Here is a 15992-nt window from a genome sequence, read left to right as displayed (position 1 = left end):
TAATTGGGTTTACAGTCAAATATTTATAGATATTTTATGGATCTCTTAATAGATATGTAGGGTTCGGGCAAAGCTACTAGGTTCACGAGAACCCATAGGTTACAAGTCAGATCCGCCTGATCTGTCATATATTTCACCCACCTCATTGACCTTTATGGCACACCTTTATTGTTGTTTATCCGCGTGGATAGGGTTGATTCAGTGCATTAGTTACGGGTTCCCGTGAATCCAATAACTTTTGCCTAGATCCGGTATTTGTATTATAAGAATAATTAGCTTGGAACCTGGTCCGTTAATCCAGTTATTGTTGTATATTAACTTGAGATTTCTGTAGGAACCCATAAACTTAAATTCTGAATCCGCCTATGCGCGTGGAAGTATCACATATTTTGGTTGACCAATTTCAAATTATTAGCTTAAGAGGACGATCATTTCTATAGAGGGTGTTAATTTTCTTATGGGAGAGCTTAGATGGAAAGCCAAAAATACAGCTCTGCAGAATAAGGAATAATTTTCTTTGGCAGTACTTAATTAATCTTCTTTGACACAAGCTTTTTTTAAGTAGCAGAGAGCAGGTTTCCTCCTTTTATACAATAGGAAATGGAGTTCGTGGTATAAGTTATCAGGAAAGACTTAAATTAGATGTGGAAAAGAAAAGTCAGACTTTTTATAACTTATAATAAGGAGTTGACATTACCAGAAAGAGAACATAGAGGCTACCAACTAATTAATCAAATAAACAAGCAAATTTGACCTTCAAATGGAATTTTTTTATACATTAAGAAATTTTATGTAAATTTTTGGTTCTAAAAGAATGAGAGTTTGAACTCATGAAATACAATTTGCCTATAGATTTTGCATTGTGACTCAAGTTTTCCAGAACCAAGAATCTCCTGCTTTTCTGCCAACATCTATTTTACCTCATTAAATTTGATAATTCGTTAAAAAATAATCAATTTCCGTTCAGGTAAACTACAGTAAATCAATTCAGATTCTTGGTTATCGATCATCTTAGCCACCCTATGAGCACTATCGTACTGTCAACTTAAAATTTTCATGAATATAATAAAGTGGTAGCTGTTGAACTCTTCAAAGTTGATAGAAACTAAAGAAAACTTCAACCTTTGCAGTTAGTATTACAGGCAATCATGTTCTGTTTTAATATTGACATAAGATTCCTTCGTTACGTGCTGGAAGTAGATACAAGGCATATTGCAAACTATAAATACTCCGCGGTGTACATAAATTATACATCACCTGTTTAAGCTATAGTAGCTAGCTGTTCTTAATCCGAAAAAAGAATGGATTCAAAGGGCTTCAATTGTTCAGTTATTGCACTTGTTTCTTGCATGGTTTTATCCTTTTCAGTCTCTTCCTTGGCCAAAAAACAACAACACTGTCCGCTTAAAGTTGGTTTCTATCAACATACTTGTCCCTCTGCTGAATCCATTGTGAGAAATGTTGTGTACAAAGCCGTTTCTCGTAATCCAGGCATTGCTGCGGGCCTTATCAGGCTACATTTTCATGACTGCTTTGTGAGGGTATGTTATGTCCTTTTGTCTAATATGCTAGTGTTCTCTTAACAATTTCATTATTTCATTAACATATTATGTCTCAGTACGCCCCACACGTGGGAGCCTCATTAGTTTTCATGGACCAAATATGCGGAAATACTTTTTGATATTTCGGTGGTGGTGAGATTTGAACTCAAAATCTCGACTTGCTCTGTTACCATATTGAATTGTGTGATCGTCCCATTAAGCCTTTAAATGAGGTTGTCACATAGTTCAACAAGTGCTACACTTGATAATTTCGTTAACTTAATATTTTTTTCTGCAATTTATGTACTTTAGGGATGTGATGCATCTGTGCTATTGGATGGACCAAATTCAGAAAAGGAAAGCGTAGCAAATAAGAACAGTTTACGAGGTTTTGAGGTGATTGATGCAGCTAAAGCTAAGCTTGAGGCTGCATGCCCTGGAACTGTCTCGTGTGCAGACATTCTCGCCTTTGCTGCTCGTGATAGTTCTTACAAAGTAGGGAAAATAAACTATGCTGTCCAAGCAGGACGCCGTGATGGACGCGTTTCTATCAAGGATGAGGCTTTACCTAATCTTCCATCTCCATTTGTTGGTGTCAAGGAACTGATCAAGAGCTTTGCAAGAAAAGGGATGTCGGTTGATGAAATGGTCACCCTCTCTGGTGCACATTCTATTGGTATTGCTCATTGCGCTGTTTTTGCAAATCGGCTATACCCTCAAAACAAGCAACAAAATCTGCCAATTGATCCTGAATATGAAAGAATGTTAAAGTCCATTTGCCCACCAGAAGCACTTACAAATGGAACAGGAGTCGCTAACCCTGCGAATCTTGATGTCCTAACACCAAACAGGTTGGATAATAGATACTACATGGATTTGAAGAGTAAGAAGGGGCTATTAGTTTCTGATCAAACATTGATGAGTAATCCTAAAACTGCAAAAATGGTGAACTTCAACGCGAGATATGGGCGCGTGTGGGGTAAGAAATTCGCAGATGCAATGGTGCATATGGGTACCTTGGATGTCCTCACAGGGTGGAAGGGTGAAATCAGGAAGAACTGCCATTTTGTGAACTAATTTGTCATGCTTTTGCCTTTTCAGTTTTGTAAAGGTTTCCAGTACTATTTCAGCCTTCTTGTTATTGTTATTTTGAGTTGCATACATCCTATGTAACTGAGGATGGTTCAATCTTTGTACAATTGTTACAGATGAATCTTCTTAATAGAACTTATTCTTGATTAGAAGTTTCTTTGTGAAAGAAAGAATTTACTTTTACTTCTTTTCGCACTTTGAAGGGAGCCTTGGTGTAACCGGTAAAGTTGTTGTCATGTGAACAAGAGGTCATGGCTTCAAGTCGTGGAAACAGTCTCTTGTAGAAATGCAGGGTAAGACTGCATACAATTGACTTTTGTGGTACAGCCCTTCCCTGGACCTCGTGCATAACAGGAGCGTAGTGCACCGGGCTGCCCTTTCTTTTCGCACTTAAGAATTACTTCTATTTAAGCTAGTGTGACATTCTGCGCGAACTTGGAAATACAAAAGTTCTGCAAAAATGAAAGATCCTTCGAGGTGAAATACATTTCTATCTTTAAATCACTTTGATAATGATCTTTTTCTTTATTTCTTTTTTAAGGTCCAAAAATTGGTGTGTTTCCCTAAATTAATAAGGCCAATTTTCAAGGTTGAGATAGGCTCAAAACCTTGTGCTGCAACTGAATTAACATCTCTAGAATCAGCAAAAAGAAAATGAGAGACTTCTTAGGTTCTGCGTATGTCAATTCCACTACAGCTATGAGTTTAAAGCTCATCATATGCACCTCATATCTGATATTGATCACGTCTAACTATGCCTTATAAAAAAAGACAAAGCGATTGTTGTAAATATAATCCAAGTATTTAGCCCAGAGTCGAATTTACAGGGAATTAACCTACCAATTACTCTTGTTATACTCACTGAATTTTTCATAATCAACTTTCCAGATATTTTGAATAGCAATTGGAAATATTTTTACTAACTATAACTGAATGAAAGCAAGTAAACTAAAAGCTAACTATGACTGGGTTGTATGCAAATAAGAGAAGGACCTAAGGTTATGATTTCCCCTATTGATAGAATCCCGTCCTGTTATGTTTTGCATAGAATTGCCTAATCGTCTCTATCGATCATGAACACTCTTACTAAATCTCTCTCGAGTAATTACAACAATTTAGTAGACGCACTCTCCCGAGTTACGCTAGCTGACTTTTATTACAGCTCACTTAAGATCGCACCCAAGGCTTCGTTATCCCTAATCCCGCCTTTAAACCCTCGGTTATTGATCCCTCATATACTTTGGGAATGGTGTTGTTTAACAATTACCTAAATATGCACTCTCTCCCAAGTAATACATACTAAATAGGCACAACTAATTGAGGATCCTATCAATTAACTACAAAAAGAACGTAGTTGAACAAATAGAGATTAAACGGGGCAAACTATATTAATATAACATGAAGTTCATTCTTCAACAGGTTCCATCAAAACCCTAGACTAAATATTTAGCTACTCATAATCGTATTCATACTAACAACAACAAAATTCATCATAAATGATAAAATACAAAAGGAAGAAAGGAGGATCTGAGGGGCTTCCCTTGCTTCATTTAGCTCCAAACGCTGTCCTAAGTCCTCATAAGCGCAATTCGCTCCTGCAAAACATGAAATGCACAATTAGAACCAATTTATCGTCATTTAACTATCCTAGAACAGTGCACACAGTCAAATTGGGGCATAAACATTCGCCAAATTACATAAATCTAGCCTATTATCAACACCCCACACTTAAATCATTGCTAATCCTCGAGCAATCCACCATACTCTATAAAGCGTCCTTCACTAAGCTTTTCCCCTAACGTATCACACCAAGAACAAATCACCAAAGTCACGTCTAGTAGTGTACAATCTTTGCCCCAAAAATCGACTCTCACGTGCCGTGCAATATTCGTACTTACTCAAATTACTCTATATAGAAGTCAAGACTTACCTTTCCTTCGTAAATCATATGCCCTTACATCACACAAGAGAGTAGTTTCACAAACAATAATATTAAGAATAATTAGGAATTTATATAGAAAAAATCCGCACACTCTCCGAAAGAAAATTCATATGCCACACAGATGTACCATAGGCTTGCCCGTAGTGTACTACTCTACTATTCGAGCCCATTTAGTCTAAGATCATTAAGGACTTCATTTGGTTGTAATGTAGGCTAAGGGACGAGTAGGATATATTTGGATATAGTGACTAACCTCCCTAAGCACTTTTAATACAATCACATTAGCATTCAAAATCATACTTATGTCAAACCATTAGGTGCAATTGTGTCAAGTCACCACTTATCAAATACTACATTTACTCATTCTCTTTTTTTCTTTTTTTAAGTGGTGCTTGTTCTTTTACTTTTTCAAAATACTGAACCTTATTATCTATTTCATTGGTTCCATTCAAAAACCAAACCACCACCCCACACTTTAGCTTTTACATATTTCATAACCATTCAAGTACTCATGAGAGGTAAAAAGGGTTCAAATAATGTGGTTGCTAAGGAAACAGGCTTATAGTCTCAACGGGGTTAACTACAATGTATTGCATTTAGGTGGGTCTACTTTATATATCTGGCTTAACAAAGAAATGCCTATATCACTTCTAAGACTGAATAAAGCTACTATTTCGCTTTGCAAACACATGGAGCAAGTTCTAGCCATCAAATGCAGAGCATAGAATACAGTACAACTCACACACACATGGTACATGACTCACTCCAGATTGGCTTATCAAGACACTCTCGTTTGAGTACTTAAGTCAGTTGCAAATATACAATTTAAGTCACTCTAGCAAGAATCAACCATTGAGATTAAGCATCACACTCTAGTGTCTACTGTTTTCAAGTGTATCAACGGCAAGGGTTTCTCTTTCTATTTCAGCTCGTAGCCCATCAGAACTAACTAAAACTAGAAACAAAATAAATAAAAACTAACTACACCCGGTTCAAGCAAAACCCTTGGAAAAGAACCGTGGCCCAAATAAAAATCAAGGGGGAGTTACTATACTACCTAAAATAAAAAAAAAAAAATTGGTATTTTCTTTAGACTTACTTCCCTCAAAAAAACTGTCTAGAAGATCTGTCATCAGGAAGAGTCCAACATATTTCTGTTTTTATTTTTTATTTTATTTTTTATATATTTTTTTAATTTTATTTTTACGTTGACTTAGACCCGGGAAAAAGAACACATACCTTTTCACCGGACAACGGGTGAACATCTCCTCATGAATCACCTTGGCCACGTCAAAGCTGTGGCCAATCATAAAGCACCAAATCAGAGCCGTCCGATGACCATTCACCTCCGTGGTGTTGGAAGACGAGATCAGGTGGTTGTTGATAACATACAACCAGCACTTCTTTTCAAAGGTTAGCGCCGCGGAGTGAAACTTCTGACCATACTTCATCCATATAATTTCCTTGTCGGGTGCATAGATTGTTGGAAAGAACATATCCCACTGTGTGTGTGATCTGCCATACATTTCATAGCCGTCTTCATACGGATCCACGGGAGCGGGCAGTTGGTATATCCTACGTATAGCCTCAAAAGAGGCATCCACCGCCTTTCTGCGTACTGTTACTACGCCATTCACATATTCTTTTACATTGGCGTAAAATTCACGGACAACCATCACATTTCCCTCGTCCAGCTCTTCAAAGAATATTTGGAGTCCCTGTCTTACCAGCTCATTATACAAGATAGGGCAGCCCAGCTGGAGTGACCCTATATCCATTCCCCTTTCTAGTATCGGTTTCTTAGGGGCCTTATCCGCAAAGAGATCCTGATCCTTGGCCGACGAACCTGCTACTATCAAAGGGACGAGCAGGAGCTGACCCGCGCGCCCTGGACAATCCAGCTTGACTGCTGGAAGAAGCACCTATGGTGCGTCGTTTCCTAGATGGAGCCATAGTACCTGAAAAAGGAATAACATTAGCACAACCCAAAAAATATGTGACTCAATGCGGTTACTCAGACTTCACGCGCACAATTGGTCACAATTACTCATATACACTCACTGTGGCACTTAAACAAACACCTTGTGGGCATTATATACCCACACCCCAATTCAAACATGTTGCACCCTAATACCACCACAATTTTCCCAAAATCACCTACTAAGTTAAGAGACAATTCCCACAAATATCACCACCCACAAACACTACAAATGTCTACTAAGAAAAGAAAAGAAAAGAAAAAAAAACTACTACATAATAAGAAAAAGAAAAACGAAAATCTATAAAAAAAAATGGCAAAAAGAAACCATACTTGTAGTTAGATAATGTGGGGAGAAGTGAAGAAGAGTAGGGGGTTGGGATTGAACCCTGGGAAATTTGGGTTGGGAATTTGGAGAAGGGAGAGTTTGAAGAAGATGGAATTTGAAGAAGGAGGGAGTTAGGGTTTGGGGAGGGAGGGGGGCAGGGGTTTCTGCGTTGGGGATTATTGGGAGTGAAGAAGAGAGGAGTAATTAAAGTGGGGGGGGGGGATAGTTAGGGAATTTAACATACAAAATAAAGACTAAAGAAAATAAAAAATTATTATTAAGTTAAATAAAGCGTTAGCTGGGCGGGACTAGGCCGGTCGTAGCGCGTTACGAGCGCGGCCGCGCTAGTGAGGATAGTGTGCTTGGCCATATGCGCGACCACTAGCCTGGTCGCGCTTCTAGCACGGTCATAGCGCGGTCATGCTAGTGGTTGAGAAGCTGAGGTAGAATGTTTGCCCATATGCGCGGCCTGTAGCGCGGGCGCGCTCCTGGGCACAAACATTTTTTATTTTTTCACCTGTTCTTTCCACGTCCGTTGGACTTATCACCTACCCAAGCTCACCTGCATTGATTAGTACTTCCCAAAATCAAAATTAACAACTACTAACTATCATTGGGTTTTCTCCCAACCAGCGCCTTAGTTAATGTTATGGCACGACAGTTACAACAAATCAATGGGTTGCCTCTTATGCAACGCCTGATTTAACGTCGCGACACGACGCAGATAAGCGCATTTAAGGCTCGCTCGACCTCTGAGGTTCAGTTAGATGGATCTCTGACACTTCCTTTGGTTCATTCCTGACCACATATAGTTTCAATCTCTACCCATTGACTCTAAATGTATGAGAGTCTTTCTCTGAGGCAATCTCTACGACACCTGAAGGGAATACTTCGACCACTCGAAATGGTCCAGACCATCGTGACTTGAGTTTACCCGAAAATAGCCTTAGTCTTGAGTTATAAAGCAATACCATGTCTTTGGGATTGAAATTTCGCTCAACAATGTTCTTGGCATGCAACCTCTTCATTCTCTCCTTATACAGCCTTGTTCTATCGAAAGCAAGATATCGGAACTCGTCGAGCTCATGCAATTCTGTGACTCTAGTTGTGCCCGCAGCCTCAATGTCCAGATTTAGGTGTTTCATTGCCCACCAAGCTCTATGTTCTTTCCCAAATACCAACTTATATGGTGACATGCCAATTGGTGTTTTAAAAGCAGTTCTGTAGGCCCAAAGTGCATCATCTAGCTTTTTTTCCCAATCAGTTCTTGTGGCGTTCATAGTCTTGGTCAGTACACTCTTTATCTCTCTATTTGACTTTTTGACCTGTCCACTGGTCTGAGTATGATACGGGGTTGCCACCTTGTGGCGTACATCGTACTTTGCTAACAATTTCTCAAAGGCTCGATTGCAGAAGTGAGTGCCTCCGTCATTGATAATAGCTCTCGGGGTGGTCCCGAAACGGGTGAATATATTCTTCTTCAAAAACCCCACCACCACTCTTGCATCATTGGTGGGAAGTGCTGCAGCTTCCACCTATTTGGACACGTAATCTATAGCAATAAGTATGTACTTATTGCCAAAGAAGCTGACGAAGGGGCCCATGAAGTCTATCCCCCAGACATCGAACACTTCAACCTCTTGAATTGGGTTCATGGGCATCTCATGGCGACGATAAATGTTCCCGGTTTGCTGACATTCATTACAGCCCTTCACCTATTGATGTGCATCCTTAAACACTATTGGCCAGTAGAACCCGACTTCTAGTACTTTTGCTGCCGTCTTGACTCCTACAAAGTGCTAGCCATACGTTGATGCATGACATGCCTACAAAACAGAAGATTGTTCTATCTCGGGGACAGACCTCCGGATCATATTGTCAACAATATTCTAAATAGATAAGGTTTATCCCAGTAATACATGCGGCAGTCACGATAAAACGTTTTCTTTTGCACAGAAGAAAGGTCATAGGGAACTATACCGCTTGCTAGGTAATTTGCAAAGTCTGCATAACATAGCACTTCCTCAAGGCTTGTAGCGAGTAGTTGCTCGTTTGGAAAGATTTCCAGAATATCCTCAACCTCAACTGAGTTTTCAGCTCCCTCAAGTCGTGATAGATGATCAACGACTTGGTTTTCTGTGCCTTTACGGTCACGAATCTCAAGGTCGAACTCTTGTAGTAATAGCACCCAACGAATCAGGCGTGGTTTGGACTCCTTCTTCTCAATCAAGTACCTAAGAGTTGCATGATCAGTATATACAATTACCTTAGAGCCAATCAGGTATGATCTGAACTTGTCGAATGCAAACACCAAAACCAACATCTCTTTTTCAGTCACAGTGTAGTTCAGCTAGGCTCCACTCGACGTTCTACTAGCATAATAGATTGGGTGCATTAGCTTGTCTTTCTGTTGTCCCAGCACTGCTCCCACTGCATAGTCACTGGCGTCACACATGAGTTCGATTGGTTGCTCCTAGTCGGGGGCGACAATGATGGGTGTTATGACTAGCCTTTTTTTAACCTCCTCGAATGTTACCCTGCAATCATCAGAAAATAAGAAAGGGTGATCTTTTTCTAACAACTTACAGAAAGGGTTGACAATTTTTGAGAAGTTTTTTAAGAATCTCCGGTAGAAATCGTCATGCCCGAGGAAGCTCCTAATTGCCTTGACTGAAGTGGGGGGTGGAAGCTTTGCTATCACGTCAACTTTAGCACGATCCACCTCGATTCCCTTGCTTGATACTCGGTATCCCAAGACTATGCCCTCTTGTACCATGAAATGGCACTTCTCCCAATTAAGTACCAGGTTAGTCTCAATACATCTTTTCAACACTCGTGCCAGATTTATAAGGCACTCGTCGAATGGGTTTCCCACCACTGAGAAATCATCCATGAAAACCTCCATTATGTCTTCGACCATGTTAGTAAATATGGCCATCATGCACCTTTGGAATGTGGCAGGTGCATTGCATAGGCCAAAGGGCATCCTCCGAAAAGCATAAATGCCATATGGACATGTGAAGGAGGTATTCTCTCTGTCCTCTGGTGCAATGGAGATTTGATTGTACCCTGAGTATCCATCTAGAAAACAGAAGTGAGACCTCCCAGCCAGTCTATCAAGCATCTGATCAATGAAGGGAAGTGGGAAGTGGTCTTTTCGGGTGGCCAGATTCAATTTCATGTAGTCCATGCAAATTCTCCAGCCTGTGACAGTTCTTGTAGAGATCAACTCATTGTTCTCATTTTTTACCACCGTCGTACCACCCTTCTTAGGAACACACTGCACTGGGCTAACCCAGTTGCGGTCAGAGATGGGGAAAATGATTCCCACATCCAACCACTTAATCACCTCTTTCTTCACCACTTCCTTCATGTTGGGGTTCAGCCTTCTTTGGTGTTCTCTGGAAGGTTTGTGCCCCCCTTCCAGCAGAATTTTATGCATACAATATGCCGGGATGATCCTCTTAATGTCTGCCATGGTCCACCCAATGACAGTCTTGCACTCCTTGAGTACCTGCAAAAGTTGTTGTGCCTGCACATCTAACAAACAAGATGAAATAATAACAGGTAATGTGGAGTTAGGTCCAAGGAACTCATAACTGAGATGGGCGGGCAGTGGCTTCAACTCCAGCTTTGGTGGTTCTTCTATGGATGGCTTGGCTGGAAGAGTTTCTCTGTTTTCTAAGTGCAGGGGCTCGAATTCAAGTGTTCTATCCCAAAACCCTCTTCCCTCTAAAGCCAGCACCCATTCTACCAATTCTTTCCCATTCACCTCATCTAAATTTACCAGACATGCAACAAGAGGGTCCTTAATAGTCAACGTCTCATCATCTGCTTCTACAATTACATCCACGACATCAATAAGAGAGCAATTGACGAATTCACTCGGTCGCCTTATAGATTTATGTACATTGAATGTTATTTCCTCATCGTTCAATCTCATCTTAAGCTCCCAGTTTCACAATCAATGAGAGCTCTCCCTGCGGCCACGAATAGCCTTCCCAAAATTATGGGAATTTCTTCACCCACCTTGCAATCTAGAATCATAAAATCTGCAGGGAACACAAATTTCTCTACCTGAATCAACACATCATCTAGGATATTAGAGGGTCTTTTCACGGTTCTGTCAACGAGCTGCAATAACATAGAAGTGGGTCTAGCTCTTCTAATCCCCAACCTCTTATAGATCGCCGGGGGCATAAGATTAATGCTAGCCCCCAAATCACAAAGTGCCTTGGCAAAGGCAAAGTTACCAATAGTGCAGAGAATTGTGAAACTCCCTGGATCAGACAACTTCTCAGCAATTGGTCTAGTCACCACAGCACTGCAGGTTTGAGTTAGAGTCACTATGGCCAAGTCTTAGAAATTGAATTTTCGGGACATCAAGTCCTTCATCATTTTTGCATAACCAGGCATCTCCTTCAAAATATCAATCAATGGAATATTTACCTGGATTTGTTTCAGCATCTCCAAGAATTTCTTGTATTATTCCTCTTTTTGGTACTTGGCCAGCCTCTGTGGGAATGGTGCTGAAGGTCTCTTCTTCCCAATGATTTGGGTATTCTATTTTTCAGACACCACCTCAACTAGCGGTTCCTGGGCTATCTCAGCTTCTTTCTCAGCCTCAATCTGTGTGTTGGTTTCTTCCTGGGTAGGCTGTACTGTCACCTCTGTCAGTTTCGTTGAATCATCTAGCTCAATGGGCACTGGTACAAGCATCTCAATCTATCTGCTTTCTCGAGCCCTCTCTTTCTCCAAGTCTAAGTCTCTGCCATTACGTAGACTCATTGCCATCAACTGCTTCGGGCCTTGATCTTTTGGATTTATTTAAGTGTCTGTAGGCAATGTCCCATAAGGACGATTGTTCAAAGACATCGATATCTGGCCCATCTGCACTTCAATATTCTTTATAGATGACTCATGTGCATCTACTCTTTCACTCATTTTTGCATTTGACCCAATAACCTATTGCACCATTGCCTCGAGTCTAGCAAACCCATCTTCCTATCTTCCACCATGCTGCTGCTGAGGAGGATGATGCCCCTGCTGCTTATTTTGATTGTTTTATCCATGTGGCCTTTGGTAAGGCACAATATTATTTTGAGGTTGCATACCTCCCATATTTCCATTGTTGAGCTGTGGCTGGACTGACATGCATGGCTGATTCTGTTAGCCTCAAATCTGACCACCCTGTCTCTGGCCCCCATAATTAGATACATAATTCATGTTCCCAGGGTAATTATGATGATCACTTTCTGCATTCCATTGGTTACCAATTGGCTGACTAATGCAAGATGTGCATAAGCCCCCATTGGTAGTATCTACAATGTGTACCTGCTGCTTCTGCCCTGACTCTTCCACCTTTTTGGTGAGTATACTCATCTGTGTCATTAATGTGGCCATATTTTCAACAAGAGTGTTAGATGGATCTAAGGGCACTGAGTGAACTACTGGAGTGATAGGTGCATTCCTGGTTGTCCACCCCAAATTTTGTGCCATCTTGTCAAGTAGGCTCTGGCTTTCTCTCCATGTTTTGCCCAAGAATGCTCCACCAGCTGAAACATCAACATTAGCCTTCAGGCTATCTGTCAAACCCATGTAAAATCGCTGCCCTAACATCTGATCTGGAATAAAGAGGTGTGGACATATAAACAACATCCCTTTGAATCGTTCCCATGTTTCTTGCAGTGTCTGCATTGATTTCTGTTTGAAGCTCAAAATTTCATCAATTTGCTGAGCAGTCTTGTTGGGTGGATGAAACTTATTCACAAATTGCTTGACTAACTCCTCCCAAGTCGTGATGGAATTAATAGGGAACGAGTTTAGCCAAGTCTGGGCAGCTCCTGTCACTGGAATGGAAACAACAACAATTTTATTGCTTCCTGAGTTACGTTGGGCTGCCTTTGAGTTTTGCAGATTGACAGGAAATTCTTAAAGTGTTGTTGAGGATCTTCAATGTATGACCCCGAAAATAGCCCCTTGTTTTGCAACAAGTGCAGCATGTTGTTCGTGATTTGAAATGACTTGGCCTGTATCTACGGGACTAATATCGCTGTGGCCAAATTCTCTGTTGTGGGTTATGCCCAGTCATATAGAGCAGCCTCTGACACAAGAGGTGCCACTGGCGCCAATGGCGCAGCTGGGTCTAACACATTATCCCCCATGTCTAGTTCGAGTTGTTCAGTTGATTGTTGTTGTTTATTTTTCTGGTTGGCCCGATTCAAGGCCTTGAAAACTTTCTCGGGATCTGATAATGTTTCAAATACTTCACCAGTTCTCGATGAGTTTCTAGGCATGCACCTATACAACCAAGTCAACAAACGTTAAAATTTCAATGTATAGATTGAAAATAAAGAAAAATGACTACACTAAGAATTTTTGTATTTCTTTCAACTATAATTGATAACACCGTTAACTCCCCGGAAACGACACCAAAATTTGATCACGCCTAACTATACCTTATAAAAAAACAAAGCGGTCGCTGCAAATATAATCCGAGTATTTAGCCCAAAGTCGAATCAACAGGGAATTAACCTACCAATTACTCTTGTTATACTCACTGAATGTTTCGTAATCAACTTTACAGATATTTTGAATAGCAATTGGAGATGTTTTTACTAACTATAACTGAATGAAAGCAAGTAAACTAAAAGCTAACTATGGAAGTGGCGGCCTAAAGCCAAACCTTAATAAGATGCCTTTAACTTATTTCATAAAACTCATATAATAATGAAAGAAAGGACTTTCTTTTTGGTCTGCAGATCAATCAAGGTGGACATATAAATAGCTGATCAAGAATGTTTGAGTTATACAATAGGAATGGAGTTCATGGTATAAGTTATCACAAAAAGAATCAGATGAAAAAAGTCAAGACTTTCTATTCTACAACTTAAAGTAAGGAGTTGACATTGGCCATGAAAAGAGAACATAGTGGCTACCATCTAATCAAATAAAAAAAGAACACTTGACCTTTATATTAAATTTGTTTATCCACTAAAAAGATTACTGAGGGAAAATATTTTGGTTCGAAAAGAATGAGAATTTGAACTCGTGAAATCAAAATTTGCCTATGGATTAGCATAGTGAGTCAAGTTTTCCAGAATCAAGAATCTTATTCTGTTCTCCGAAAAGATGTTTTTACCTCATCAACATTTGATAAAGAGTTAAAATTAATCAATTTCCATTCAGGTAAACCACAGTAAATTAAGTCCAGATTCTTGGTTTTCAATCATATTATTTCTAGATTATCTTGTATCCTAGGACATCTTAACTTAAATTCTTCATGAATATATTAAGGTGGTATCTGTGGAACACTTCAAAAGTCATAGAAACTAAAGAAAACTTCAACCTTTGCAGTTTGTATTAGAGGCAGACATGTTCTGTTTTAATATTGACACAAAGCATATTCCAAACTATAAATACTTCACGGTGTACATAAGTTATACATCATCTGAGGAGAGCAACTAGAGGAAAAATCCGAAGTAGCTAGCTGTTCTTAATCCGAAAAAAGAATGGATTCAAAGGGCTTCAATTGTTCAGTTATTGCACTTGTTTCTTGCATGGTTTTATCCTTTTCAGTCTCTTCCTTGGCCAAAAAACAACAACACTGTCCGCTTAAAGTTGGTTTCTATCAACATACTTGTCCCTCTGCTGAATCCATTGTGAGAAATGTTGTGTACAAAGCCGTTTCTCGTAATCCAGGCATTGCTGCGGGCCTTATCAGGCTACATTTTCATGACTGCTTTGTGAGGGTATGTTATGTCCTTTTGTCTAATATGCTAGTGTTCTCTTAACAATTTCATTATTTCATTAACATATTATGTCTCAGCACGCCCCACACGTGGGAGCCTCATTAGTTTTCATGGACCAAATATGCGGAAATACTTTTTGATATTTCGGTGGTGGTGAGATTTGAACTCAAAATCTCGACTTGCTCTGTTACCATATTGAATTGTGTGATCGTCCCATTAAGCCTTTAAATGAGGTTGTCACATAGTTCAACAAGTGCTACACTTGATAATTTCGTTAACTTAATATTTTTTTCTGCAATTTATGTACTTTAGGGATGTGATGCATCTGTGCTATTGGATGGACCAAATTCAGAAAAGGAAAGCGTAGCAAATAAGAACAGTTTACGAGGTTTTGAGGTGATTGATGCAGCTAAAGCTAAGCTTGAGGCTGCATGCCCTGGAACTGTCTCGTGTGCAGACATTCTCGCCTTTGCTGCTCGTGATAGTTCTTACAAAGTAGGGAAAATAAACTATGCTGTCCAAGCAGGACGCCGTGATGGACGCGTTTCTATCAAGGATGAGGCTTTACCTAATCTTCCATCTCCATTTGTTGGTGTCAAGGAACTGATCAAGAGCTTTGCAAGAAAAGGGATGTCGGTTGATGAAATGGTCACCCTCTCTGGTGCACATTCTATTGGTATTGCTCATTGCGCTGTTTTTGCAAATCGGCTATACCCTCAAAACAAGCAACAAAATCTGCCAATTGATCCTGAATATGAAAGAATGTTAAAGTCCATTTGCCCACCAGAAGCACTTACAAATGGAACAGGAGTCGCTAACCCTGCGAATCTTGATGTCCTAACACCAAACAGGTTGGATAATAGATACTACATGGATTTGAAGAGTAAGAAGGGGCTATTAGTTTCTGATCAAACATTGATGAGTAATCCTAAAACTGCAAAAATGGTGAACTTCAACGCGAGATATGGGCGCGTGTGGGGTAAGAAATTCGCAGATGCAATGGTGCATATGGGTACCTTGGATGTCCTCACAGGGTGGAAGGGTGAAATCAGGAAGAACTGCCATTTTGTGAACTAATTTTCATTGTGAGATCAGGAAGAACCGCAATGTTGTTATTATTTTTGTATCTTTTTAATTTATAAGGGCGCTGTTCGGGTCAGCTTACATTCACATTAGCTATATCAGTGGTCTCTGCTATCTTCCACCAGGACAAGCACCAGGTAACATGGCAGGAAGAACTGCTATATTTTGCTGTGAACTAATTTGTCATTCTTTCAGTCTTCTTTTTATGGTTTTTGTGAGCTGTAAACATCCTACTGAAGTAAGGATCGACGGTTCAATCTTTGTTGAATTGTTACAG

General features: G+C 39.9%; 3 protein-coding genes across 3 annotated transcripts; 2 read left to right on the top strand and 1 right to left on the bottom strand.

Moving 5' to 3' along the window:
* The first annotated feature begins 1112 nt into the window (after positions 1-1112).
* Positions 1113-2785, top strand: LOC142166576 (peroxidase 5-like). Its single transcript, XM_075225941.1, has 2 exons — positions 1113-1541; positions 1854-2785. Exons 1-2 carry the CDS (start codon positions 1302-1304, stop codon positions 2616-2618), a joined length of 1005 nt encoding a protein of 334 aa, XP_075082042.1. The 5' UTR covers positions 1113-1301; the 3' UTR covers positions 2619-2785.
* Positions 2786-6384: 3599 nt separating this feature from the next.
* Positions 6385-8161, bottom strand: LOC142166066 (uncharacterized). The gene is made up of 2 exons (XM_075224479.1): positions 7816-8161; positions 6385-6533 (listed from the first exon to the last, which is right to left on the bottom strand). Exons 1-2 carry the CDS (start codon positions 8159-8161, stop codon positions 6385-6387), a joined length of 495 nt encoding a protein of 164 aa, XP_075080580.1.
* A 6207-nt stretch (positions 8162-14368) lies between these two features.
* On the top strand, positions 14369-15709 carry LOC107768677 (peroxidase 5-like). Its single transcript, XM_016587818.2, has 2 exons — positions 14369-14632; positions 14945-15709. Exons 1-2 carry the CDS (start codon positions 14393-14395, stop codon positions 15707-15709), a joined length of 1005 nt encoding a protein of 334 aa, XP_016443304.1. The 5' UTR covers positions 14369-14392.
* Positions 15710-15992: the final 283 nt, after the last annotated feature.

Source organism: Nicotiana tabacum, chromosome 11 (genome assembly GCF_000715075.1).
Source record: "Nicotiana tabacum cultivar K326 chromosome 11, ASM71507v2, whole genome shotgun sequence".
NCBI lineage: Eukaryota > Viridiplantae > Streptophyta > Magnoliopsida > Solanales > Solanaceae > Nicotiana > Nicotiana tabacum.
The sequence above is the reverse complement of the archived record's forward strand: the minus strand, read 5'-3'. Positions and strand labels throughout refer to the sequence as shown.